The sequence below is a fragment of the Ursus americanus genome, chromosome 7 (genome assembly GCF_024610735.1).
Source record: "Ursus americanus isolate L20-20 chromosome 7, mUrsAme1.1.p, whole genome shotgun sequence".
Classification (NCBI taxonomy): domain Eukaryota; kingdom Metazoa; phylum Chordata; class Mammalia; order Carnivora; family Ursidae; genus Ursus; species Ursus americanus.
The window spans coordinates 13,345,788-13,371,865 of NC_142133.1; the positions used below are offsets into that span (position 1 = coordinate 13,345,788).

Sequence of the window (26,078 nt, forward strand, 5' to 3'; positions counted from 1 at the left end):
CTTTATTTGGCAAATCATTTTTCTACTCTTTTGCCTTTCTCTCTTCAGTTTGTCTTCTGAAGCTATTCAATCCCAAAAAAGTAGTAGTGCTTTTCAGAAGCCTTCTAGCAGGCTGGCCAAGTTTGAGGTTTTATTCTGGTGTTCGTTAGGTATTTCCAGGTTTCAAGGAAAAGAGATGTATTCCAGTTACCTCAATTTATGAAAGTTTATTTTAAGGATTTTTAAGAGTTTATTTGAAGGCATGGCCCATCCTTACTGAACTGGAATATCTTTCAAAATACAGTAGTCATTGTAGTGGGGAAAACGTGAGGATTCAGCAGCACCTCTAATAGTCAACTCCTTAGAAAAAGGTGACACCCACCGCCTGGACCACTGGCTTAGCTTGACCTCTCCTGTCTGCAATGACTCTGCTTGTCTCACTACTGCTAACTCTCTCCTCCACTCTGTCGGGCTTGCAGCTGCCTCCCATCTCCTGCTTACTGCCCTGCGTTTACATCTTTCTGTTCTACCGACCCTGCTGGTCGTCTCTGTGTGCGTATCTCACAATCACGTTCTCAAAAAAAACCGCATCTGATTCGTTCACTCAGCCACTCTCCAAACCAGTGTCTCAGACAGTTAGGGATCTCATGCCCGTTACCTAGCAGGCCACTGGCTGGCACAGTCCTGAAGAGGACTGCCGTAGACGCCTGCTATGCCCTGGTCCCAGCGACCGTGTCCAGGTTAGATGCAGAATTCAGGACATGGTGATTATGCCTTAAAAACAACCTGGAATCCGTTTTCTGACAGAGGGCAGGGCTAATAACCTTTCCAGTACCCATTTCAGAGATTTCTCTCAAAGAAGAGAAAGGAAAATAACGTGCTTTTGGAATAAGATAATATTAAAAATTCTGGTGCCATTCCCAAATTCATTTTTTATTTGACCTTGGGTGTTCCTTCTACTTCATTAAAATGTACATTAAAATAAGGAGATAATAGCACTTAATGCTACTCTAGCTGTGACTTCTGACTTCCGGATTTTTCTTTCTTTCACCATATTCTAGAATAGTAGGATATAAAAGGTAATATTTATGTGTAGTCAATGATTGTGAATGGTTTCTAACCTCATGTTACAGCCATTCAAAGTTTTCTGGTTTTTTTTTTCCTTTAACCGTGTTCTAGAATGGTAGAATACCAAAAGTGGTATTTACGTGTAGTCAGTGATTATGAGTAAGTTTTCTCTTACTTTTTTCCTATCTCTTCAAAAGAACTGAAAATAACAAGCAAAAACTTGGGAACAAAGATACATAATGGAATGACTAACGGATGGAAAACGTCTGCAGTGCTGTTCACGGTGGCATATTTGAGTTGGCACTGATGACAGTTTTATAATAATGCTCCGCTCTGGTATATATTAAATGAAGAACAAATGAAAAACATGTGTATTGAAAGTAATCGTTTCTTTGCTTTAAATATCCAGCTTAAATCTCTCTTTTACATTAGGAGAGCAGGATTTATGCTGTAGCCAAATCAGGTATTCGAATGTCTGAGGCCTTCAATATGGAGAATGTTAATAAAAGTAAGTGATTTTGCATGCTACAATGTGGATGAACATAGACGTTGTAATGCTAAAGGAAATAAGCCAGTCACGAACAGATACATACTGTACGGTTCCACTTCTATGAGGTCAAATTCATAGAAACTGAAAGTGGAATGGTGGTGACTAGGGGCTGGGTGGTGGGGGTGAGGAGGAGTCCTTGGTTAATGGGTGAGCTTCAGATTTGCAAGATAAAAGAGTTCTCGAGACCTGATTCACAACAGTGTGCGTATAATTAACACTAACTGAACTGCACACTTAGAAATGGTTAAGGTGGTAAATTTTATGTTATATATTTCTTACTACAATAAAACATGTTTAAAAAAATAAGTCATTTTGTATTGCCATTTCACTAGCCAACAACTCCCTAAATGTCTGAAGTCGTTGGAATAGATAGTATTATGTAAGACTTTCAGAAGATGATTTCTGAGGTTGCCAATTTACATTTTAAAGTTGAAATTCATTGTTACCCAATAAAAGGGCACATCCATCTATGTTCAACTCTGATGTAGAAAGTACCTCTTTTTGTTTTTACAAGAAGCTGTGGAGTTTCAGCTGCTTCAAACTGCAAAAATATCAGTCTCTGTGTCCCTTTTTCCAGAGTTTAAAACACATTCCTTCTTTCTTTCTTCAAGGAAATTTTGAAGAAGCAAATGCATCCCTGTTATAGAAAGTAAAACCAAACAACAACAAACTGTCTGGAATAAAAAGAGAAATTTTCCTGTGGTTCCTTCTCCTAACCCCCTCCCTATCCCACACTAATCCAAACCTTAGAGGCAACCATTGATGTTCTGTTTCTTCTAAGCAATCTTCTGTTCTTACCATTCAGGAAATTAGATTCTCAGCTTTCAGCATGAGGTTCACCTGATAAAGTCTTAAGCATGCCGTATCACTAATAGGGCTATGAAGAATCGGAGAATATCTTCAGAGGGTAGTGCTCGCTGAATCAGCAGGAGCTTGTGCTGTTTCTGCCCAGCCTGAGCTGGAGAGTCATGCCTACCAAAGAAGTAAAAGCTATGATCCTTACTCTCAGAGAACTTATAGTCTGGTTGCGGAAGTAGCACATGTGAGCCGTGGAAGAGGGTGTGTCCTTCTTCCGTAGATGATAGAACAGTCATGTGTGTTAATCCAACTTCTCTTTAATTGGAAATTTTGCCGGCTCACATCCATAAGAAATAGACCTAAGTGCTAGAGAGAAGGTTTTTTTTTTTCTTTAAATCCCTTCGGTTTCTGTTTCAGATTCCGTTGCTCTGCTGTCCTATACCACATCAGGACTCTATACCTCTCTGATATACAAGAATATCACAGCCCCGGTGTATACAACTTTGAAGGGGGTGAGTCATTACTGTTACTGCTAAGCACACGGCTGTCTTCATGGGGGATCGAGAAAACTATTCAAGCTCCAGATTCCATTCTTGACATTTACACAGACTCTCCCTTATAGGGAGTTATAGACGTTCACACTAATATATCATAAAAAGAGAAGAAATGGAAAGTTCTAGGGAAGATGTTTATGCTTCTCAGAGTGTTAGAAGTCTGGGTGCATTTTTGTTATACCCCATGTGCTTTTCCACCCCCTCTATGGTGGTTAAATGTTTAAAAGAAATATCACTATTAATGATGTAGCAAAGATTCCTAATTTGGAAAGATTTTTCTGTCACTGCCAGGGTTCCCCTCCCTTGCTTGAAGTACTTAATTAAAATAAGTATTGTCAAGTATTAATGGCCTTATGTTTTCAGGAATCTCTTATATTTGACAAATGCCTTGCTAATGAGCATTTGGGATTTAACAACATGACTTCGATAATGCCCAAGTATATTCTTGTATTCCTTTTTTTTTTTTTTAAAGATTTTATTTATTTATTTGACAGAGAGAGAGACAGCCAGCGAGAGACGGAACACAGGCAGGGGGAGTGGGAGAGGAAGAAGCAGGCTCCCAGCGGAGGAGCCTGATGTGGGGCTCGATCCCAGGACTCCGGGATCACGCCCTGAGCTGAAGGCAGACGCTTAATGACTGAGCCACCCAGGCGCCTCCTATTCTTGTATTCCTTAAAAAAAAGATTTTTTATTCCATGACTTCTGGTAAAACATTTCATATCTAAAAAGAGAGGTGAGGGGCGCCTGGGTGGTTCAGTTGGTTAAGCATCTGCCTTCGGCTCAGGTCATGGTCTCCAGATCCTGGCATGGAGCCCCTGGGATCAACTCCAAAAGTGAGGTGACTTTAGAGATGGACACATATAGGCTGTTGTGCTTTCCTTTAGAAGGCAACGCAAATAAGCAGCAGCCCGTTCCTGGATGACTCCTCTGGGTCAGAGGAAGAAGATAGTTCCAGATCCAGCTCCCGGACTTCAGAGTCGGACACGCGCAGTCGGAGCGGACCAGGCAGCCCCAGAGCCATGAAACGAGGTGAGGGAAGGTCTCAGGCGTACAAGACAACTCCATGTAATTCAGGCTATTTAATAGGAATTTTATCTCCATAATAGGACTTTTTAAAACAATAACCGTATTTGCTTTGAACCAAAGTGAAAAGAGAGTTATCCAGGGCTAAGATGCTTATATTCTGGTCCTAATTCTCTTCTTACTTCTTTCTGTGATTCTACCCCAAGCCGTATGATCTTTTTTTTTTTTTAACCTTCTCTTATCTGTAAGAGAGAGATCACTTTATTATGGGAATAATTGGGCCAAAACAAGGTTTCTCTTTTATAGTTAGTATGTGGCATTTTGGATAACTTATGGGATAGTCTTATTTCGGCTAAATTTGTTACTCTGCTAAGTGGCAGTAATACACCTAAAAACCTGGTGGTTAATCTGATATTAAGGTGGAAATCAACAAAAATTTACTTTGGGCATGTCTATGATTTTTAGTGGATTTTAAAGAAAATTTTGGCATAGGTAGAGGTGACAGAGAAAATTTTGGCATAGGTAGAGGTGACAGAGAAAATTTTGGCATAGGTAGAGGTGACAGAGAGACATAATCACTCTGCTAAGTGGCAGTAATACACCTAAAAACCTGGTGGTTAATCTAATATTAAGGTAAAAATCAACAAAAATTTACTTTGGGCATGTCTATGATTTTTAGTGGATTTTAAAGAAAATTTTGGCATAGGTAGAGGTGACAGAGAGACATAATCACACAAAATGACGCCTGTATTTTACAAAAGCCTTTAATGCAGCGTTCTCTGTTGGTTTTCAAACCATGTTCTATGGAACCCCCAAGTCCTTAATTGTTAATAAACACTTTTTAAAATTGCCAGATAGTGCAATGATAGTGATATAAGTCCTTGATTTTATTATATTGAAAATCTCCAATTGTAGGGACCCTGCAAATGTGGCTTGCAACTTGCAAGTCATTTTCTAAAAAAGACAAGTGAATTATCGTGAAAATGTTCCCTTGAATTTTACTTTGTAGCTGCTAGCAAATGAAATAGTCTGTTTATATCTTTAAGTCTTATTATTTCTCTTTTATAAAAAGATTTTAAAATTTATAAACTGGTAGTATTCAACTTATAGGAAAAATACTACTGAAATTATGAAGTTCTTTTTGGTGTGAAGTACCTTTAAAGTAACTACAAAAACTAAGTGGTTTAAAATGTGATTGTAGGGGCACCTGGGTGGCCCAGTAGATTAAGCGTCTGCATTCGGCTCAGATCATGATCCTGGGGTCCTGGGATTGAGTCCTGCATCGGGCTCCCTCCCTGGTGGGGAGTCTGCTTCTCCTTCTCCCGTTCCCCCTGCTTGTGCTCACTCTCTCTCTCTCTGTCAAAATGAATAAATAAAATCTTTTTAAAAAATAAAATGTGATTGTACAAATCTCGATAAATTAAAATCAAACATTTGTTTGCCTATATATATATCAATATGTAAATACATGTTTTTAATCCTTAATAAAAGATAATTTAGTATCCTTGTATATATCTTATATATGTGTATATATTTTGCACAGCTTGTGTAAAATTTGCTGTGCTTGTAATCATACCAACGTATTTATGTTCCTTTGACTTCCTTGGGGGGTTGCATGGTAATCCTTACCCTTTAGTTCTGTTTTCTGCTTTTAAAGTTCTTTATGGCGAAAGGTATGAGAGTAAATCTAGTCTAGGAAGGCTTATGATTTTGGAATAGCAGCTGTATTCCTTAGGAAAACTCATAGCCGGCATTTGGACCACCTGATTATTAAATACTGACTTCATTTATTTCTTTATTCGTCTAGGTGTATCTCTCTCTTCAGTGGCTTCTGAAAGTGATTATGCCATTCCCCCAGATGCTTACTCCACAGACACAGAATACTCGCAGCCAGAGCAGAAGCTCCCTAAAACTTGTTCCTCATCCAGTGATAACGGGAAAAATGTAAATGTAAACATTGAATCAGGTTTAAAAAAATAAAGAAATAAAATATTAATGAATCTTGTCAGTTTGAGCCTCCAAAAGGCAACTTAAATTTTTAAAATTTCTTTTTGATTTAGGAACCACTGGAAAAATCTGGCTATTTATTAAAAATGAGTGGCAAAGTCAAGACTTGGAAGAGGAGGTGGTTTGTTCTTAAAGGTGGCGAATTACTCTACTATAAATCTCCGGTGAGTGGGCAGCGCTTGCTCTTTAGAACTGAATTCCTCCAACTATAAATCCAACTCCTGATTGATTTTCTTCCCTGTAATGCAATTAATTATACAAAGCATTTCTTACTATTACTGTTACAGGTAATCAATCACTTTACCTTCGGTTTTCTTCCTTTCCTACAGAGTGATGTAATTAGAAAACCCCAGGGCCATATTGAACTCAGTGCATCCTGCAGTATTTTAAGAGGCGATAACAAACAAACGGTTCAGGTAGGTGTTTTTTTTTTTTTTAACCTTTCTTCCCCCCTACTTTTTCTTCTTTGTATCATGCAAAACTCGATTCTTAATTAGTCAAGCTAACAGAGAGGAGATTGGATGATTCGGTGTTTCTTTATTCGCTTTGTGAAGTGTGATGCCTCAAAAATGTGTGAAACCCCAGGCCTTTTCAGTTAAAAATATACCATAAGCTAGGTTTGTGTCGAGTAACTGTCCACAGTGCTTCCTTTGCCCTTTATCCCATACACTCTTCTTTCCCTATTCTTGATCTCCCAACTACTCTCAGCTCTCAAACTGTCTAGCTATTTTAGGGAAGGCTTATCAGAGAAATGAATTCCCAATAAGATATTATTAGTTTGCTGTACTACCAAATTCAGGAGAGCTTGCATTTTGATATAAAACCAGAAAATGGCATTTCTTCTGTGAACTTCAGCTGCTATAGCCCCTAAGTGGGAAAGCTATTGGTGAGGAGAAGGCTGTCCTACTTCTCACCAAGTCACACCCTTGGCATAGCTGCTGTCCACTAACCCACACAATAAGGCAAGTCTTGCTAGACCTGTTAAATTTAAAACACACACTCTTGAGATAGTTTGGTATATACAATTTCAATTCAAACACTTTATTTCTGAAATGCCTGCAGAAATTATTATTTTCTCATCTTGCTTCTTTGGAGAGTGGAATAAGGCTCATTATCAGTGTTTTAAGGAGATAATAACTGAGAACTGCCCAAAAATGTAGAAGGGAGAATCAGGGAAAGTTTCATCTTGAAGCATGGCAGGTAAGAATCATCTGTAAGTGGGGGGCGCCTGGGAGGCACAGTCACTTAAGCAGCCAGCTTTTGGTTTCAGCTCAGGTCATGATCTCAGGGTCCTGGGATTGAGCCCCACGTCGGGCTCTGAGCACAGTGTGGAGTCAGCTTGAGATTCTCTTCTCCCTCTCCCCCTCCCCCTCCGCATATTCTCTCTCTTCCTTTCTGTCTCTCTCGCTCTCTAAAATAAATAAATAAAATCTTAAAAAAAAAAAAAGACTTATCTACAAGCTTCTGAAATGCTTGGAAATTTTGAAATGTGGCTAATTTAAGACTGAAAAATTGTGAGTCCCTAATATCTGATCACATGTTGTAAGAATTTCTCTTCTTCTAAGCAAGGTCTTCTTATTTTATTTATAATTGATTTCTTCATTTCTATAACAAATAACTCCTCTTTATTTGCTAAAAATATTTTATTCTAATCTCCAATCATGCTGCTGTTCACTTCAACAGCCAGGAGCCTGTAGCGCATTCAAGGGAGAAAAAGAAAAGGTAATGAGTAAACGACATAAAAATTCATGACTCAAAAGCTGAATACTCTGAAAAATTTTAAAGTCAACTGAAGTGAAAAAAACTGTTTTAACACCAAGTTAATTATTGTAATTCTCACAAAGTAGTTAAACTACTCTAAATTATTTACAGAGTCATTTATTTAGCACCTAGGATTCAAGGTATGGCATGTTTGGTTCTATGTTAATTAATGATGTTTTAAGGATAGACAGGGAAATGCTAATAATCCGAAATCTTCAGAGTTTCCTTTCCTATCTCTTTCTCATCCCATTCTAGTTGACCACTGAAAAACACACATACTATCTGACTGCAGATTCTCCCAATATATTGGAAGAATGGATTAAAGTGTTACAGAATGTTCTCCGAGTACAAGCTGCCAACCCACTTTTTCTGCAGCCTGAGGGCAAACCAACAGTGAAGGGATTGCTCACCAAGGTAGGACCTTTACATGCATAGCAGTGTCCTAGGCAACCAGGGAGTTAGCCCCAGTGATCATAAGTGGGTGTCAGAGAATATATGTATTGAATATTTGTATTATCTTGGGTGGGAAGGGTGTTTTACTTAGGATACCAAATGTTCTTACCATCAAAAATTCCCTAACCAGAATTTTTAAAAGACGGTTGAAAAGCTTGGGAAAATATTTGATACATGTGAAAACAAGCTTTTCCTAATCAGTAAGTTCAGGATAAATATCAATGAGAGAAAAGGAACAAAGGACATAATGGGAAAGAAGTAGATTCGGTAGACATAAGAAATACAAATGATATTTTTAAAAATCTGGTCAAGGGGTGCCTGGGTAGCTCAGTTGGTTCAGTGTCTGACTCCTGATTTCAGCTCAGGTCTTGATCTCAGGGTCGTGAGTTCAAGCCCCTTGTTGGGCTCCACGCTGGGCATGGAGCCTATTAAAAAAATAATCTGGTCAAAGGGGGGATTTTTTTTTAAATTATAAAACACGGTATTGACACAAATTAAGAAATCTGCTAGTGAGCATATTACTTTAGAGGTGACATGGAAAAAGAAAAAAAGAAGATGGCAATCTGGCAGTATCTTGACCGAAGTGTTATTTCAGTGAATGTTTTTGAATGAAGAAATGAGTGAATATTAAATGTTTAAAAACATTCATATAGACCTTTTCATCCAGCAATCTCAGTTCAAGAAATTTATACTTGGGAAATGGTCTTAGTTAAGTGTAAGAATGTCCATCACAGCATGGTTTGTTTTCTTCCTATTTTTAAAAAATGAGGTATAATTAACATACACTAAAATGCAGATCATGGGGCACCCGGGTACCTCAGTTAGCTAAGCAACTGACTTTTGATCTCAGCTCGTATCTTGATCTCAGGGTCGTGAGTTCAAGCCCCGCATTGGGCTCCACGCTGGGTATGGAGTCTACATAAAAATAAATAAATAAATAAATAAATAAATAAATAAATAAATAAATAAAATGCAGATTTTAAGTATAGAGTTTGATGAGTTTTGACAAGTATTTACTATCACTCTATCAAGATACAGAACATTTCAGTTGCCCCAGAAAGATTACTTGCGTGGCACAGTTTATAATGAAGAAAAATTGGCATCCACTTAAATGTAGAGTAGGGGATAGTTTAAACAAGTATATATAATCAGATAATGCTTTACTATGCAGCCATTTTCAATATTATAAAAGAATATTTAGTGCTATAGAAATATGTTATGCATTGTTAGTTGATAAAATAGACAGGCAGATTATATTATTATCCCATTTTGTTATATATATGTATAGAAAAATGTCTGAATATGAACTATACCAAGATATATTGTAGCTCTGATTTTATTCTTGCTTAATTCTGTTTTCTAACTTTTTTAGAATGAGGAAGAATTGATTTATGCTAAAATAAATATTATTTTTAAATTTAAAAAATCCTATTGGTGACTTTAAGAAAAATACAATAAAATATTTGCACATAAAGTATTACAGACAGAAATAACCTCGAATTAATCACTCATCATTCATGTGTTTTGTTTAAGTAAGAAGTTAAAAATTTTGATTTAGACAAGCTATGTCACCATGTGATTTATACTTAGCGTTAATGTGGGAACATAGATGGGTGCTTCTCAGTAACGTTTACAGATTGACCAGCTACACCAAAACTAAGAGAAAAAATTCACCAATACATTCAACATCACAACAAATTGTGCTATGTTTTTTCCAAAATGCTACATTACTGTGAAAATGTTTTTTTCAGTTACCAATGGCATAGAAACTCCCTGGTATTATGCAAATATATATTTTCCAGTGAACACAGTGCTACTTTAAATCATATTCTTACTATAATTCATAATAACTAGTTGTCCTCCGATTTCAAGGACCATGTGTATCAAACCCTTAGACTTTAATATGATCCTGCTGCTAAGGGTTTGTTACTTCTCCCACAATCTGTTTGTTTGGTTGTTTTTACTTTATCCACATGCCATTGTCACTTCCTGCACATTACATTTCTGCTATTCCCTGCCTCCCATCTCACAACTGCATTTAAATGAAGATAAGTAGATGTGATTATCAGATGACTAAACCATTTGGGTTTATAGACAGGATGCTTATTAGGTTTCCTTCCTACCATTTTTCATGTCCACCCCCATATTTTCACCCTCAGAGCCTTAGAAGAGAAAAACGTCCCTCAGTTCTTCTGAGTGACTTGTTCTGAGCTCACATTCAGGCTACAATTTAAGATACTGTAGGATGGCACTTGAATACTTTGGAGGGGAGGAGGTTTTTTCAAGTTGTCACATTGTTATTAAGTACAGAAATATGTAGGTAGATATTAAGAACTTGACTAATTTGATTCTGGATATTCATTCACTCTTGCAACTTGTGTTTTAATGCTTAGGAAGAACATTTTCTGTATAAAAAGTCATTTATTTAAAAAACAAAAATTTATTGAGCAGTGACCATGTGCCAGGCAATGGGCTGCAGGACTTCAAGATAAATAGGCCACTGCCCCATCCCTCAGAGAACCTCATAATCTATTGGGCAAGAAAGGGAAATAGCATATTATAATGATATGTACCAAGTGCAATTACGAGATGCATGGTAAGGTCACAGAGAAATCTAATTTAGGCTGTGGGATCAGGAACAAGTTCTGAGAGAAGATTCGTTTGTGCTGAGTCTTCAGGGAGGAGAAGGCATAGTTACACCAAATGGAAATGGGCAAGGAAGGTTTCCCAGGCTGGGAGACAGGGAGAACAAAGACAGAGTGTCTCAAAGCAGTGCCACCTCTCCTGAAAACAAGTCCTTTGGAGAACAAGCTGGAGGGTCCTGATCACGGAGGGCTTTTTTTTTGTCTTGTTAAAGACTTTATTCTTCACCCTGAAGGTGGTGTGGAACCCTTCAGGTTGGAAACAGGAGCAGGGGCACATTCCTGTTGTTAACAGATCACTCTGCTGGGGGCGCCTGTGTGGCTCAGTCGTTAAGTGTCTGCCTTCGGCTCAGGGTGTGATCCCGGGGTCCTGGGATCGAGCCCCGCATCGGGCCCCCTGCTCCGCTGGGAGCCTGCTTCTCCCTCTCCCCCTCCCCCGGCTTGTGTTCCCTCTCTCTCTGGCTGTCTCTCTCTGTCAAATAAACAAATACAATCTTAACAAAACAAAACAGAACAGGTCACTCTGCGGAGGGGAAGGTGGATTTGCCCGAGGCGAGCTGGGGCTTCTAACAACAGTTCGCAGAGTGGTTCTTGTGAAGAGCATGAGACTCTGAACTGGTCATAGAGAAAGAGAGAAGAGGGTGCATTTAAATAATGGTAGGACCTAAAATCTTTGGTTAGATTGGTTGAGTTTGGGGTCAGGAAGTGAGAAAGACAAGATTGGCTGGGTGAAAGATAAGAGAGCTCAGGTTGGGGCACCTGGGTGGCGCAGTCACTTAGGTTAAGTGTCCGACTCTTGATCTCAGCTCAGGTCTTGATCTCACAGTCATGTGTTTGAGCCCTATGTTGGGCTCCATGCTGGGTTTGAAGTCTACTTAAAAATTTAAAAAAAATAAAATAAAATAGGGGCACCTGGGTGGCGCAGTCGTTAAGCGTCTGCCTTCGGCTCAGGGCGTGATCCCAACGTTCTGGGATTGAGTCCCACATCAGGCTTCTCCGCTAGGAGCCTGCTTCTTCCTCTCCCACTCCCCTTGCTTGTGTTCCCTCTCTCGCTGGCAGTCTCTCTCTATCAAATAAATAATTAAAATCTTTTATAAAATAAAATAAAATAAATGAAAAGTGAGCTCAGAGAAGAGGAGCAGTTTTAGGATGATTCAAGGGCTTTTTTGGACCATGCCAATTTTAAGAACTTCGAGTTAAAAATTAAGAAGTCCAGCAGGCACTAGAAACACCAGGCTACATCAGAGGAGGGGGCTGGGTTGGAAAGACGGATTTGGGGAATCCTCAACACGTACATAGTGATTGAATTCGTGACAGTGAGAGAAGTCACCCAGGGACATGTGTGTTGTGGAAGAGCAGAGACTGCTGCTAGAACACTGGGTTTTGCAGAAGTTGAGAGCACACAAAGGAGATGTGAGACCCTGGAAAGCAAGTCGCGGGGGCTGGGGAGTGGAGTGTGTGACCAGGAGGGAGTGGGCTGCAGCATCAGATGCTGTGGAGTGCTCAGCAAGGAAGGCACATTGCACTATGTTGAAAGATAAAGGGGAAATGAAATAAGTGCAGTATTTGAGTTTGGAGGACTGTCTGCACGGCCCAGCACATTAGAAGGAATGAAGCTGAAGGGAACATGATGTCAGGAGAAGCATTTTTAGGATGGCAAAGGCATATCTTGAGTTTTCAAACTGAGAGGAAGAAGCCAGTAGAGAGGTGAAGTGGGAAATGGAGAGCAAAACTCAGAAGTGGTGGACAGGCATGGTGGGTGGGGGTGGGGGTTGGGCATGGTGGAACAGCATGGTGGGTGGGCATGGGGGGTTAGCATGATGGAAGGGCCAGGCTGGCAGGAAGGCGAGGACGGATAAATATCTAAGTTTGTGGGACACTGGGTGAGATCACATGTGATAGCCTCAGTTTTCTTGATGAAGATTACTCCACAAGACAAAGTTATTTAGTAAGAATGAGGGAAAGGACTAAGAATAATCAGGGACATTGGGAAATGCTCAAGGGCAGATAGAAAGATTGGTAAGTGTTATCAGGGTCCACCTGACTTTAGTGATTTGAGTTCATATTGGTTATTTTTCTCTCACATCTTCAGATGCCCAGAAATAGGAGCAGAGAATTTACATTGTAGTGATGTGAGAATAGTAATTTTTTTCAACATTTTATTATGTAAATTTCCAAATACGCAGAAAAGTTGGGAGACTATTTTATAGTGAACACCCATATTCCCACCACCTAGGTTCTACAATGAACATTTTACTTGCTTTATACATGCCTATCAAGATGATGATTTAAAATAAATGTTTTCTTATGGGCATTTTCAAACATGTGAAAGTAGAAGAAGTAATAGAGTGAACCCTCTGGTGCCTGGGTGGCTCAGGTGGCTAAGTGTCTGCTTTCAGCTCAGGTCATGATGCTCTGTATCAGGCTCCCTGCTCAGCGGAGAGCCTGCTTCCCCCTCTGCCCCTCCCCCCTGCTTGTGCTCTCTTTCTCTCTCACACACACACGCATGCTCTCTCTCTCAAGTAAATAAATGAAGTCTTAAAAAAAAAAAAAAAGAATGAACCCTCATATATTTATCACCCAATTTTAAGTTATTAACTATGGCTAATGTTACGTCTGAAAATGCCTCATCACCTTCCCTCCCTCTTCCCACACTCTTCACTGGATGTCCTAAAAGCAAACAGATGAAATTTTCTGAGTGTTAGAAGCAGAGGATGGGACACAGTCCCAGGCCTTGGAGCAAGAGTTGTTTTGTGACCGAATTCAGGACCCAAGGTTGGTAGGGAAGGAAGAGAGGCCAGGAGAGAACTGATAAACTGGAATGAAATGGAAGAACCAGGGAACTTACCGTTTGGAATGAGGTCAAAGAACAGGAATGGTGTGAGTAAGAAGAGAAGGAGGGGGAGAAGGTTGAGATCAGAGAATAGAATGTCAGTTTCCAGAAGTGGAGCAGTTTCCAGGGAAGAAAAACAGTTGAGGGTGTGGTGGAGGGGATGGATGGCAAGCATGGAGGGACAACAAAGGTTATTGGAAAGGAAAGCGAGAGAGCAAGAAACTGTGAGTTAAGGATGTAGAGAGGCAGTGGAGCAGGGGGTAGGGCACGAGCATGGGTGCAAGTGCTGGCTCTGCCACTTGCCCTTGCATGACCTTGAGTAGGCGACTTGCAGGCTCTGTGCCTTACTGTCCTCATCTGTAAAGTGGAGGCTTAATCATAGTGCCAGCCTCACAGGATGTTGGGAGGGTGAAATGAATCCTTAAGCATATGTGCTTTAGAACAGTGCCTGGCACATCATAAACACTTCCCAAATGCTGGCTGTTATTCTCACAAGACTTTCACCCAGATGTGGAAGTCAGCAAGGCTGGGTGGCAGGATTGTGGTGGGGAAGGCTACAGGCATGAGAATTTAGGAGAGGAGGGACGACCGTGGGAGCTCGTATTTTGTGTGAGGACAGAGGTTAATCGTTAGGGTCTGTTACACCGTGTCTTCAGAGTTTCAGACAGAACCAATAGGCAAGACCTTTCTTAAGGACTCAAGGTAAAAAGCGATTCTTTCAATTATTTCATTCGCCAAAGCCCTGGGATTTGAGGTTGCCTTTAAATTTTTATGAGGCTTCTTCTAGCATCTTTTGCTTTATTGTGAATTTTCCAGAATAAGTCAGAGTTTTGAGAAATCGTAATATAATCAGATGTACACATAAAGACAGACTGTGCTTTTAAAGCAACTTTTACAGTGAATTGGCAAAGGTCTTTGTTAACTTGTAGTTCTTCAAAGGTACACATTGTTCTATTTTAAAGATAAATCATTTCAAAAGTATGCTCTCTAGAGCCAGATGCATTATATTCCAGTTTTGGTGAGAGGCCCTTCTGGATTTTGTTTAAAAGAAGAAGAAAGGAAAAAAACAAAAACAAACCTGGGTGACACAAACTATTTAAAACTTCCAGGATATTTGTCTGTAAATATATGTTTCTAAATTTAATTAAACTGAAACATGTCTTGCCAAATGAAACATTTTTTTGTTTTTGCTCAAGCAGGATTCTAAATCCATTAAACTGTTAGATGGTGGTGTTTGCTTAAACCACAGCTTTGAAAGCCCAAAGTCTGGCTGCGTGTGTGGGTTTAAATGACATGTGTTTTATTTCTCCTTATTCATAGTGAGGAAGGAAGCATTTATTGAGTAACTACTATTTTCCTTTATTTACATGTTCTCCCTTGGTCATCACATCAGCCCAGTAAGATATAATCCCACATTATGGACAAAAAGGCTGAGAGGTTAAGTTAGTCACCTGAGGACCTCCATCTAGCATGAGGCAGAACTCGAATTTAAGTATTGGTCCCTTTGACCTCAAAAACCAGGCCTTTTCTGCTGTAGTGACCTTCCTCCTATAAAATCTATATCTATTTATAGTTATTTTTCTTCTTCTCAGTGTATTACTGTCAGAACAGGCCATTTCAATGTAAGTCATCCCAAGGGCCCTGCAAAACATGCATGCCTCACACCCTCTCCCCTCATGTCCCTTCCCCAGTGACCCCTTCTCTCCCCTCACTGCTCGGTCTCAGACACACCGTCTCCGGGCCTTCACTCTTACCCCTTTGTCCGGAGTGTTCTTCCCTCAGATGACTGCATGGCTCATTCACCTCCTTCAGGGCCTGACTCGATGTCAGTGAGGCCTTCCTGACCCCCTTCTTGTGAACTGTGAAAGACACCCCCTCCCCTCTCCCCAACTGCTTCCTTCTCTTCTGCATTAGTTTTCTCCTTAATACTTATCACCGTGGGCGAGCGCGACAACAGCATGTCAGGCTTTAGTTTTACTGGCCAGTGTCTTGGTTTCTAGGAGGTGGGCATCTCTAGTTTGAAGCCCACTCTCTTGCTGGAGAGGATCGAGCCTCAAGGCTTGGCAAGGCTGCCAGGGAAGTAGGATTATAGGGTAAGTGCAACCCTGCACGCCACATTCTAGGTCTGGAGCACCAGGGCTTATTGTAAATCTTACCCACTGGCGAAAGTGGGGTTCTTGGTGTTTGTCTAGGCTTGACAGTGTGGCTGGGACTGTCTGGCAAAGATCAATGCCTGTACCTGGGCAGGACGGGGACAGGGAGGAACTCACAGCAAGGATCTTCATAAAGCCACCAAATCATGAAAAACCTACAATATTCAGTAAAAATTTTGATTAAATGTCTTCCACATGAAACAGATATGAATGTAAACTTTTTGTGTCCTTAATGATGGTATATTGCATACTTGCCGGTTTCATTGTCCTCCCTGCAAGGTTATGAGCTCCTTGTGGAAGGAGCCCGCGTCTTGTTCATATCCCTGTTCCCAGACTCTAGAGCAATCTCTGACTATTCAAAGTCAAGAGCTAGTTTCAGGGGCGCCGGGGTGGCACAGCGGTTAAGCGTCTGCCTTCGGCTCAGGGCGTGATCCCGGCGTTATGGGATCGAGCCCCACATCAGGCTCCTCCACTATGAGCCTGCTTCTTCCTCTCCCACTCCCCCTGCTTGTGTTCCCTCTCTCACTGGCTGTCTATCTCTGTCGAATAAATAAATAAAATCTTTTTTTAAAAAAAAGAGCTAGTTTCAAATTCTGTCCCACTCACTGTTCCTGACATATAGGCAGTATTCAGTATATAGTTACAGATTTTAATATTATTTTCTTATTTTGTATGAATCCTTCTGGAGAAGGCTCCAAATGTTTTGAATGAGTGAATCTTTAACATATGGGAAAGCACTAGAATTTTTTAGGTTTTAATCTTCTCATTTCTAACATTGTTAGGGGGTAACCCAGAGAGCCACAAGGTTATTGAAAATCTAAGAAATACGGAAATTATGAAATACACTTACTTGTAAAATAGGCATCTTGTCTTATCTGTCTCCCAATTCTCAGCCCTATCCATACTCCTTGACATACAGCAAACATTTTTTAAGTGTTAAATGGTGAGCACCAAAGCCAGATGTGCCCCGGTACTGCTAGAACAGGGCAATATTAAACCGTGTTTGGACAATCGAGTTGGAATATCACTTATACCGTGAGCAAAGTGGATACTTACAGAGTTTCAGGTAGGGTGCATGTGCTATACTTCAAGGTGTCCGAGTTCTGAGCTACATTTATAATTCTTTGAAATATGATTTCAGGTAAAGCATGGCTACTCCAAGAGAGTCTGGTGTACACTTATAGGAAAAACATTATACTATTTTCGTAGTCAAGAAGATAAGGTATGTATGTATTTTTAATAAGCTAATTAGAGAAATTTGTTGTTGGTTGTGGCTTAGGGTGTTCTCTTTCACTGCTAGCTAAAACCTTAGAATTTTTGATAAGGTTGAAATCTTGCATAAAATGTATTACTGAGGTAATCGCATACCTACAGGGGTCTTGATTCTTAATTAGAAGTCTTAGCAACTTTTAAGTAATGCATCTTGATCTTAAAAGAGAGAAGTCTTCCCTACTCCCAACTGTCAATTTCTCGTGTTTCCTCAGGTTCTGGACAGACTAGGTAAGGTTGAAGGAAGGGGACAGCAAGACAGGAAAGGGAACTCTGGGGAGGGAAAAGAATCCAGCCCGGTCCCAGGCCCTCAAATCCCTAGATATAGGGATATACTTACCTATCCACTGATCTATCCATCTTCTACATATTTCTATCCTTGTATTCATTTTTAAACTAATCTTCCCCCCAAAAGAACTTGAGTTATCTGCACTGTCAGAGGAAAAAGATGGGATAGCTTTCAAAGGTGAAATGTATGCCTGGTTATCACTGTGGGTACTCTGCATCACCTTGGGATTCCTGAAACTAACAGTTGAACCAACATGGGCCAAAAGTACTTGCATAAAATGCTGCCGGCTCCACAGAATGGAAGTCTGTGACTGATTACTGTGTTAGTGAGACCGGACTTCTTGATCCAATGACCGCGTAGGTCCGTTACTATTTCTCTATTTCTCTGTTCCATTTTCAGACTGCGCTCCCAGTTCTGATCTGTATGTATTTAAGATGCATGCCATTATTCTCAGTATTGCTCACGGGATGGGAATTAACACAGTCAGCTATGAAAAATGATACCTCTGAAGTCATGTGGGAAGATACTAACATAAAGAGGCAACATGGATAAGCACAATACAAAATTGTACATTCAGCATAATCCCAACTAATTTTAAGTCGGGAAAGCAGAAGCCACTCTATGTATTCTAGTCTGACCATTCTAGTATAGAATTAGGGACCTCCATCACTTTTAGAAAAGTTCTATAACGTTTAGAAAGGTTGGGGAAACAGAGGTCAGGGAAACTGCCACTGGAGAACTGAGGCCAAAGTGCGGAGGCAACTGGTCCTCAACAGCTTAGGGGAAAGCTCTGTGACACTCCCATCAGCCCACTCATCGGACTGCAAGTGTCTCGAGAGAGTCACGACTTCTCCTTCACCCTGACCTTCCGCACCTCGTGTAGGTTCTCTCAGAGGCAGGCTCTAGCCAAGAACCCTGGAGAGAAGGGGATTCTGACCTACAGAGTTCTCAACTTCTCTTCTGCAATTACCGGGAGATTTTAGAAGTGAATGATTGGTATGGTGACTTTTTAATTCTCAGACTGGCACATCTATGTAAAAATATGCGTAACAAAAAGATCAGAAAGAACTGTACAAAAAAAAGGGTGCCTAGCTGACTCGGTCAGTGGAGCATGCGACTCTTGATGTTGGGGTTTTGAGTTTGGGCCCCATGGTGAGTTTTAAGAGATTACTTAAAAATAAAATCTTAAAAAAAAAAAGAACTATACCAAAATGTTGAGTAATTATCTATGATGGTAGAATTTATGAGTGATTTTTTTTCCTTCTCTTATACCTTTCTACACTTCCTATAATAAGTATGTGTTTTATAAAGAGAAAATTATTTAAAATTTGCTGAGAGTAGAACTTAAATATTCTCACTAATAATAATAATGTAATAAAAACGGATAACATCGGGGCGCCTGGGTGGCTCAGTCGTTAAGCGTCTGCCTTCAGCTCAGGGCGTGATCCCAGCGTTCTGGGATTGAGCCCCACATCAGGCTCCTCTGCTGGGAGCCTGCTTCTTCCTCTCCCACTCCCCTGCTTGTGTTCCCTCTCTCGCTGGCTGTCTCTCTCTCTGTTGAATGAATAAATAAAATCTTTAAAAAAAAATGGATAACATTGGTCACAGAAGAAACAAGTCAGAAGAATGTAGATGAATGAGTAGAAATCCAATATAATCACTGGAAAAGTATTGAGAATGCATGTGAATCCATATGGACTTACTTCATCTCACGCTATGGTGTTTCAGAAACAATTTGTTTTTAAACTGGATCAGTGTCTTTTTTTATTCAGTCAAAATATGTGAAAACACTAGGTCTATTTACTATTTTTCTGGAGCCGTGGTGTGAATCCTTTGGTAAAATGAATAATCATCTTTAAATGTTGGGGTGGATGGAACCTTGATTTTCGTACATCGAATATGCCTAAACATAATTAGGATAGTATTGTCATATATTATCACAGTAGAATTAGTTTTCTTTATCCCATTTTTAAAAGCTTCCTACCTATTTATTTTTATAAATACCATGCTATAAATATATAATGAATATATTCAATAAATAAAATTTTATTTATTCAATAAGTAAAAAATAGTATTCATTCCTTATTTATTTGGCTTTTGTTTTCCTGCCTTTTTCTGAAAGTATGTAGGTAAGTTAATTTTGCTTTTTTTTTTCCTTCAGAAATAAATTTTCTTTTTTCAGTGCCCAGAAGAGTGGGCTAAAACCTGCACATAGTGACTACTGAGAAAATAGTTATTAATTTAATGGGGAAAAGTCATATTTCTCATGTAAGACAACACGTTTAATTAAATGAATTAAATGAATTAAATGAATTAATTTTGTACTATTAATCAATTATTGGGCAGATAATAATTCAGCTTAGGTAAGATATCCAGGTAAAGACCTCACTGAGAAGGTGACATTTTAATTAGGTCTGAAGGAAGTAAAAGAGCAGCCATGTGGATATTTCAGGCAATAGCATGCCAGGCAGAGGGAACAGCAAGTGCAAAGGCCCTGAGGCAGGAGTGTGCCTGGTGTGTTTGAGGAATAGTGAGAAGGTCAGTATTGATGCCAACGTTTGGGGCTAAACAGAAAAATAAAGTTACCAACAACTGAGATAGAGAAGACTGGGAAGAGCAGGTTGTTTGAGATGTTATTAGACAGTAGAGATAGTGAGTCTGGAGTTACAAGTGTGAGAGTAGCTAAAATATGCTGGTACTAAAGCCATGATCTTGGATGAGATCACCAAGAGACTGAGCATAGATGGGAAAAAATTCCAAGCATTGAGCCCTGGGCCTGAGCATGAAAATGGATGATGGTAAATATCCTTGAGGTTAGAATGAACATTTTCAGGTTTGCAATTGCAAACCTGATAAAGTATTTTAGAAGCTGTAAATTTGAAGCAGACCATGTATTTTCCTGGAACAAAAGTACTTAATTAAAGCAGAAGTTTTAAAACTAATAGCTAAATATTCAACACAGAAAATTGAATTGCATTTGTCAATAAAAGTAGGTAAAACTCAATGTAAATCAGTTTTAGGAAGTTTTTCTTACACTTTAAGATGGAAAAAATTATAGCATTGTTTTGTGCTATATATGTTAATAAATTCCCTCAAAACACTTCTCATTGGGGTTTAGGGTGACAGTTCATCACACTTCTTTGTGTAAGCTGCCTAATCTTGTCACTTTTTCTATGACTAGTATTGAGACTTTGTCTACACTGTCCTTTTGATCCGGTACCTTAATCAAATCAATTCTGCGGGCAGGGGGTGGGGGGAGTCAAATGAATATTTTGACTGAATTACATAATTGCTTGACTAGGTAATGGATCATTTCAATGTAATGAATAATCTGAACCACTGCGCAGAAGTAGCTTCTTGGCTAGTATTCGAACTGTTCTTTTATATTACATTGGGCATTTCAGTTGTGGCTACTACTTTTGTAATAATGTGGATAACCCAGCTGCCTTTAGGCATTCATTTAAAAGAAGATATGCCTTATAAAGATAAGACTGAAAGGGACTATGAAAATTTTTAATAGGAAAAGATTTAGAAAGTGCCTTCCTCACAATCACTAACATTTACTTTAGTTTCCTTTAGGTCAGATCAAACTCTGGGAGGCTAAAGTTGAAGAGGTTGATAGGTCCTGTGATTCAGATGAAGATTATGAAGCCAGTGGGAGAAGTCTGTTATCCACACATTACACCATCGTGATCCACCCGAAGGACCAAGGCCCAACTTACCTCTTGATTGGATCCAAGCATGAAAAGGTACCTCGGGACTTACTGGCTGATTTTGAATGATGTACATTGATGTCATTAAGTACTAGTAATAATTATCAAATCAATTTTATGGACATGAAGAAAAGGACTTTGTTAAAGACCTTCAGCTCTATTTTCAGAGATTCTTTGTGTCCCTGGAAACTAGCCTTATTCACATGTGTCATTTTTCTGTCCTCTCATTAAAAGTGATCTCAAGGCTGAAATTAGCACATGAAGGCTGAAGACAAAGGGACCTTATGTTCAAAATGTGGATCTCTTAGCCTGGGTATTTTGGAGTGACTCTAAGGCCTCCCCCTTATATTTTTGGCTCTTTTTTTTTTTTTTAAGATTTTATTTATTTATTTGACAGAGAGAGAGAGAGTCAGTGAGAGAGGGAACACAGGCAGGGGAAGTGGGAGAGGGAGAAGCAGGCTCCCAGTGGAGGAGCCTGATGTGGGGCTCGATCCCAAGACCCTGGGATCACGCCCTGGGCCAAAGGCAGACGCTTAACGACTGAGCCACCCAGGCGCCCCTTTGGCTCATTTTCAACAAAATTTTGGTTTAGATACAATTGAAAATGAATCATTATCTGTATTATATGTAGGTATAATAAGTAAACAATATAAAAGTTAATATAATATAAAATAAATATATAGAAACTAATTTGTGATTAAAGAGGCATCACAGATTAAGGGGGAGGCAATGGATTATTCAATACATAGTTTCGTATACCCATTATATATTGAGGAAATTGGCTATTTAGGATAACATTAGTTTTTTGTCTCACACATATAGCAAAATAGTTCTAAATGGGGGTGCCTGGGTGGCTCAGTTGTTAAGCGTCTGCCTTCGGCTCAGGGTGTGATCCTGGTGTTCTGGTCTTTTCATGGGTCTGTTGGCCATTTGTATGTCTTCTTTAGAGAAATGTCTATTCAGTTCCTTTGCCCATTTCTTTTCCCTTTGCTCATTTTTTAATTGGGATATTTGTTTTTTTACTATTGAGTCATAGGAGTTCCTTATATATTTTGGATATTAACCCTTTATCAGATAAATGGTTTACAGATATTTTCTCCCATTTCATAGGTTGCCTTTTCATTTTGTAGATTGTTTCCTTTGCTGTACAGAAGCTTTTTAGTTTAGTATAATCATACTTGTCTATTTTTACTTTTGTTGCCTGTGCTTTGGTATCATAGCTAAGCAATCATCACCAAGGTCAATGTCCAGAAGCTTTGTCCCTATGTTTTCTTCTAGGACTTTTGTGGTTTCAGGTCTCCTGTTTAAGTCTTTATTCCATTTTTTGATTTTTGTGTGTGGTGTAAGATAAGGGTCCAGTTTCATTCTTTTGCATGTGGATGTCCAGTTTTTCCAACACCATTTATTGAGGAGACTGTCCTTTCCCCATTATGTATTCTTGGCAGTCTTGCCAAAGATAAGTTGACCATAAATGCATGGGTTTCTTTCCAGGCTCTCTGTTCTGGCCTACATGTATGTTTTCATGCCATACCAAGCTATTTTGATTCTTGTAGCTTTGTGATATATTTTGAATCAGGAAGTGTGATGCCTCCAGCTTTGTTCTTCTTGCTCAAAACTGCTTTGGCTATTCAGGGTCTTTTGTGGTTCCTTAGGATTGTTTTTTCTATTTCTGTTAAAAATTCCATTGGGATTTTGATAGAAATTGCCCTGAATCTGGAGGTGCTTTAGGTAGTGTGGATTAGGTAGTTAATAAAACTAATTCTACCAATCCATGGATACTAAATGTCTTTCTCTTTTTTTGTGTCTGCTTTAATTTATTTTGTCAGTATTTTATAGTTTTTGGAGTACAAGTCTTTCACCTGGTTTGTTAGGCTTATTCCTAACTATTTTATTCTTTTTGATGCCATTGTAAATGAGATTATTTTCTTCATTTCCCTTTTGGATAATTCACTGTTAGTGCATAGAAATGCAACTAACTTATGTATGTTGATTTTGTATCCTGCAGCTTTGCTGAATTCATTTATTAGTTCTAGCAATGTTTTTGTGGAATCTTTAGGGTTTTCTATGTATAAGAGCATGTCATCTGCAAAGAGAGATAATTTTACTTCTTCCTTCCCAATTTGGATGCCTTTTATTTCTTTTTCTTATCCTATTGCTCTGGCTAGGACTTCCAGTGCTATATTGAATAGAAGTAGCAAGAGTGGGCATCCTTGCTTTGTTCCAGATCTTGAAGGAAAAGCTTTCGGTTTTTCACCATTGAGTATGATATTAGCTGTGGGCTTTTCTTATATGGCTTTTATTGTGTTGAGGTAAGTTCTTTCTGGGTATTATTTTCTTCTTTAAATTTTCTGGATTTCTCAAGTATTTTGTATGTGTTATTCATATGTATTTGGAGTCAGATTTTAAATTTGATAGACTTTATTATGTTTCTTAAAAGAATACGAACTATTTGTATTTATTCTAGTCTTTCAACATCATATTAACTTCCTTAATTTTATCATGCTTTTCTAAGAAACATCTATAGAAAACAATAAAAATGTGAGCCATGGGAAAAGGCACTATGAGCATAATTCAAGTGAGCCTGCTTCAGAACTGTTTGACTGAGTGGCTTTTGGTTATTATTTAAAAATTATAGAATTTTTTCAGTGTCAAAGTTTTCTACTGTTTAAACAAGTTGTTTTTTCTTTAAGTCATCAAAATTATATCTTGGTTAACATCACTATTAATGTGTTTTGACTTTAAGGACACTTGGCTTTATCATCTGACTGTTGCAGCAGGAAGCAACAATGTAAATGTTGGATCAGAATTCGAACAACTTGTTTGCAAACTGCTAAATATTGAAGGAGAACCTTGTAAGTTCACAACATGTAAGGCTTTATAGTTTATGAAATGGACGCAACCCTCTTAGCCTAATTGAGTTTTCACTTTGTGAGTTCCTGTTTCCCTGTGATGTACCCATCCTTTCATTGACTTTGTTTGTCATGGGCCAAGTTTCTCTCTGTGGTTCTTAGGCTCCAGGGACACCATCAGTTCCTGATATGCCGTGTCCTGTAACCTTCCTACCTTTGCTCACATTGTTCCTTCTGCCTGAAACTCCCCCCTTCCTTCACATTTCTCACTAACCTAGTAAAATCCTACCTTAGGAGCTCCCCCCACCAGCAAGCCTACTGCACATCAGCATCTGGCTCATAAAAGGTACTTAGTTAATGTTAAAAGTATGTCCCAATGCACTCTGCATTTAACTCTTTTATAGCATTTGTTGCTTTGCCTTGAAATTATTTTTTTATGGCTCAGGTGTCCCCATTGAGAGTATAGATTCTGTGCTATGCTTTATATAATACAGAGATCATATTTGCAGTATCTAGCATAGGAATTTAATAAATGTTGATTTTAGGAAAGACTTTATCTTTCTATCTCCTTGTACTTCGGCTTCTCTTCTCTGTCTCTCATCAGCTCCTTCTCAGAGGCATCTTCTACCTGGGTCACCAATCTTCAGCACATTTCAGCAATGTCATAGTGCTCTGGTACCTAGAATATTAGGACCAAACTCTCCTAGATTTAGTTTGTCTGAAACAGAAACATGAGAATCCCAATGGCCTGGAAACAAATAAGATAATGTTGCCAAAGGTTTTTCGTGACCTGTGTGACTTAAGATTGTGAGCTAGCCTTGAATGAGCTGATTTCTAAAGGGCTAATTAATGGGAGAGCAAAATAAGTGATTCTTCTGTTTTCTGTTCACCATTTTATTATGTATTTAGCTTCTCAGATATGGAGACACCCTACTTTGTGTCACAGCAAAGAAGGAATCATTTCCCCATTGACAACACTGCCTTCTGAAGCTCTACAGACAGAAGCTATTAAACTATTTAAGGTAAAACTTTATATGGGCTTATATGTTGTTAAAATTTTAATTGGAAAAAATAAAAGTAAATAATTTAGGTTGTGAAGTTTTACTCTCTCCCAAAAAATCCAAAACGTGATCATCATCATCATTTTTATTATTAAGAAAATCTACTGAAATAAAATTAGGTGAATTGAATATGCTTTCTGAGTGAAGATTTGGGATTTACTTAAATAAAGTATGAATGGCTTGGGCGGTGTAAAACCCTTATCAGAAGAATAATTTTCCTTTCAGCCTCTCAAAAGGAGGATTTCTCACGTCACACCTCCCTCAGTGTTGGAGGAGAGGGTTCAACACCCTTCTTCTCCAGTGCTATTCTCCAATCCTTATTATTGAACTTCTATTAGAAATCCCTGATCACTTGAAACTTTTGCCATTTAACGATATCACTCTTTATCCCCTCACCTCTGTCACTTTCTGGTAATGCTTCAAATTTGATTAAGGATTTTGGCTCCCAATTCACACTCTTTCTCTCAACCTCAAATTTTGCCATTATGTTGAATGACTTTATTTTCACTTCACTCACCAGTGCCTTGGTCTTAAGATTCCTGACCTCCTTAATGCCAGTAAGCTTCACCTGTAGTCGGCTTCACCTTCCCATTCTCCATGACCATATCCTGACCCTGCCATTCCTTATAAGTACACCACCTCTAAAAGCTTAAATTCTAATATCTCTTTCTATAACCATAATCTCTTAGCCTACAAGTTCTCTTATGTTCTTGTTCTCCCATTTTTCATCCTAAGACCCTTGTTTTGAGCCATTTATTTTCTTTGAGATCAAGAGAGAGCATGGTAACTGTCTCTTGGCTTTTCTTCCCTCTTTATCCAGTCTAGATGGCTTTCATTAATACTCAGTTCCTTGGGACCCATAATTCCATGCCTTCTTCAGCCAAACCCCAACATAGATCAGTGTTGCTGTCTTGTCCACTTCCACATTGATCAAATGCACACAGCTAGAGAACATCAAGCACCATGTATGGACTGGAGCCAATATAAATCTGTGGTCTTTATTCTTCAGGGCTGACTTATTCTTCTTTTGCTTCTCTTTAGTCACATCCCCCCCAAACTCCCTATTCAATAATGTC

The 26,078-nt window shown here is 39.0% G+C and overlaps 1 protein-coding gene and 1 long non-coding RNA gene across 7 annotated transcripts in view; one reads left to right on the forward strand and one right to left on the reverse strand.

The window, feature by feature from the left end:
* PLEKHH2 (pleckstrin homology, MyTH4 and FERM domain containing H2) overlaps positions 1-26,078 on the forward strand; it is a 102,532-nt gene that overhangs the window by 43,213 nt on the left and 33,241 nt on the right. For 4 of the 5 annotated variants that reach the window (XR_015725155.1, XM_045771827.2, XM_087863355.1 and 1 more), the window contains exons 9-19: positions 1,480-1,555; positions 2,813-2,907; positions 3,834-3,978; positions 5,780-5,922; positions 6,033-6,143; positions 6,309-6,395; positions 7,996-8,154; positions 16,963-17,043; positions 20,949-21,128; positions 23,836-23,944; positions 24,851-24,963. Coding sequence is in view for 4 of the 5 variants with exons in the window: in XM_045771827.2 (XP_045627783.2) it covers positions 1,480-1,555; positions 2,813-2,907; positions 3,834-3,978; positions 5,780-5,922; positions 6,033-6,143; positions 6,309-6,395; positions 7,996-8,154; positions 16,963-17,043; positions 20,949-21,128; positions 23,836-23,944; positions 24,851-24,963 (1,299 nt within the window). In the remaining variant the exon portion in view is untranslated. The remainder of the gene's footprint in view (positions 1-1,479; positions 1,556-2,812; positions 2,908-3,833; positions 3,979-5,779; positions 5,923-6,032; positions 6,144-6,308; positions 6,396-7,995; positions 8,155-16,962; positions 17,044-20,948; positions 21,129-23,835; positions 23,945-24,850; positions 24,964-26,078) is intronic. The other variant, XM_087863354.1, reaches the window with a different exon arrangement.
* Positions 6,400-26,078, reverse strand: part of LOC123776063 (uncharacterized) — a 28,461-nt gene continuing 8,782 nt past the window's right edge. The window contains exons 2-4 of one of the 2 annotated variants that reach the window (XR_006775263.2): positions 9,032-9,108; positions 8,849-8,944; positions 6,400-7,670 (exon numbers count right to left, since the gene is read on the reverse strand). This is a non-coding gene — a long non-coding RNA (uncharacterized LOC123776063). Of the gene's footprint in view, positions 8,945-9,031; positions 9,109-26,078 lie in introns of both variants that reach the window. The other variant, XR_015725156.1, reaches the window with a different exon arrangement.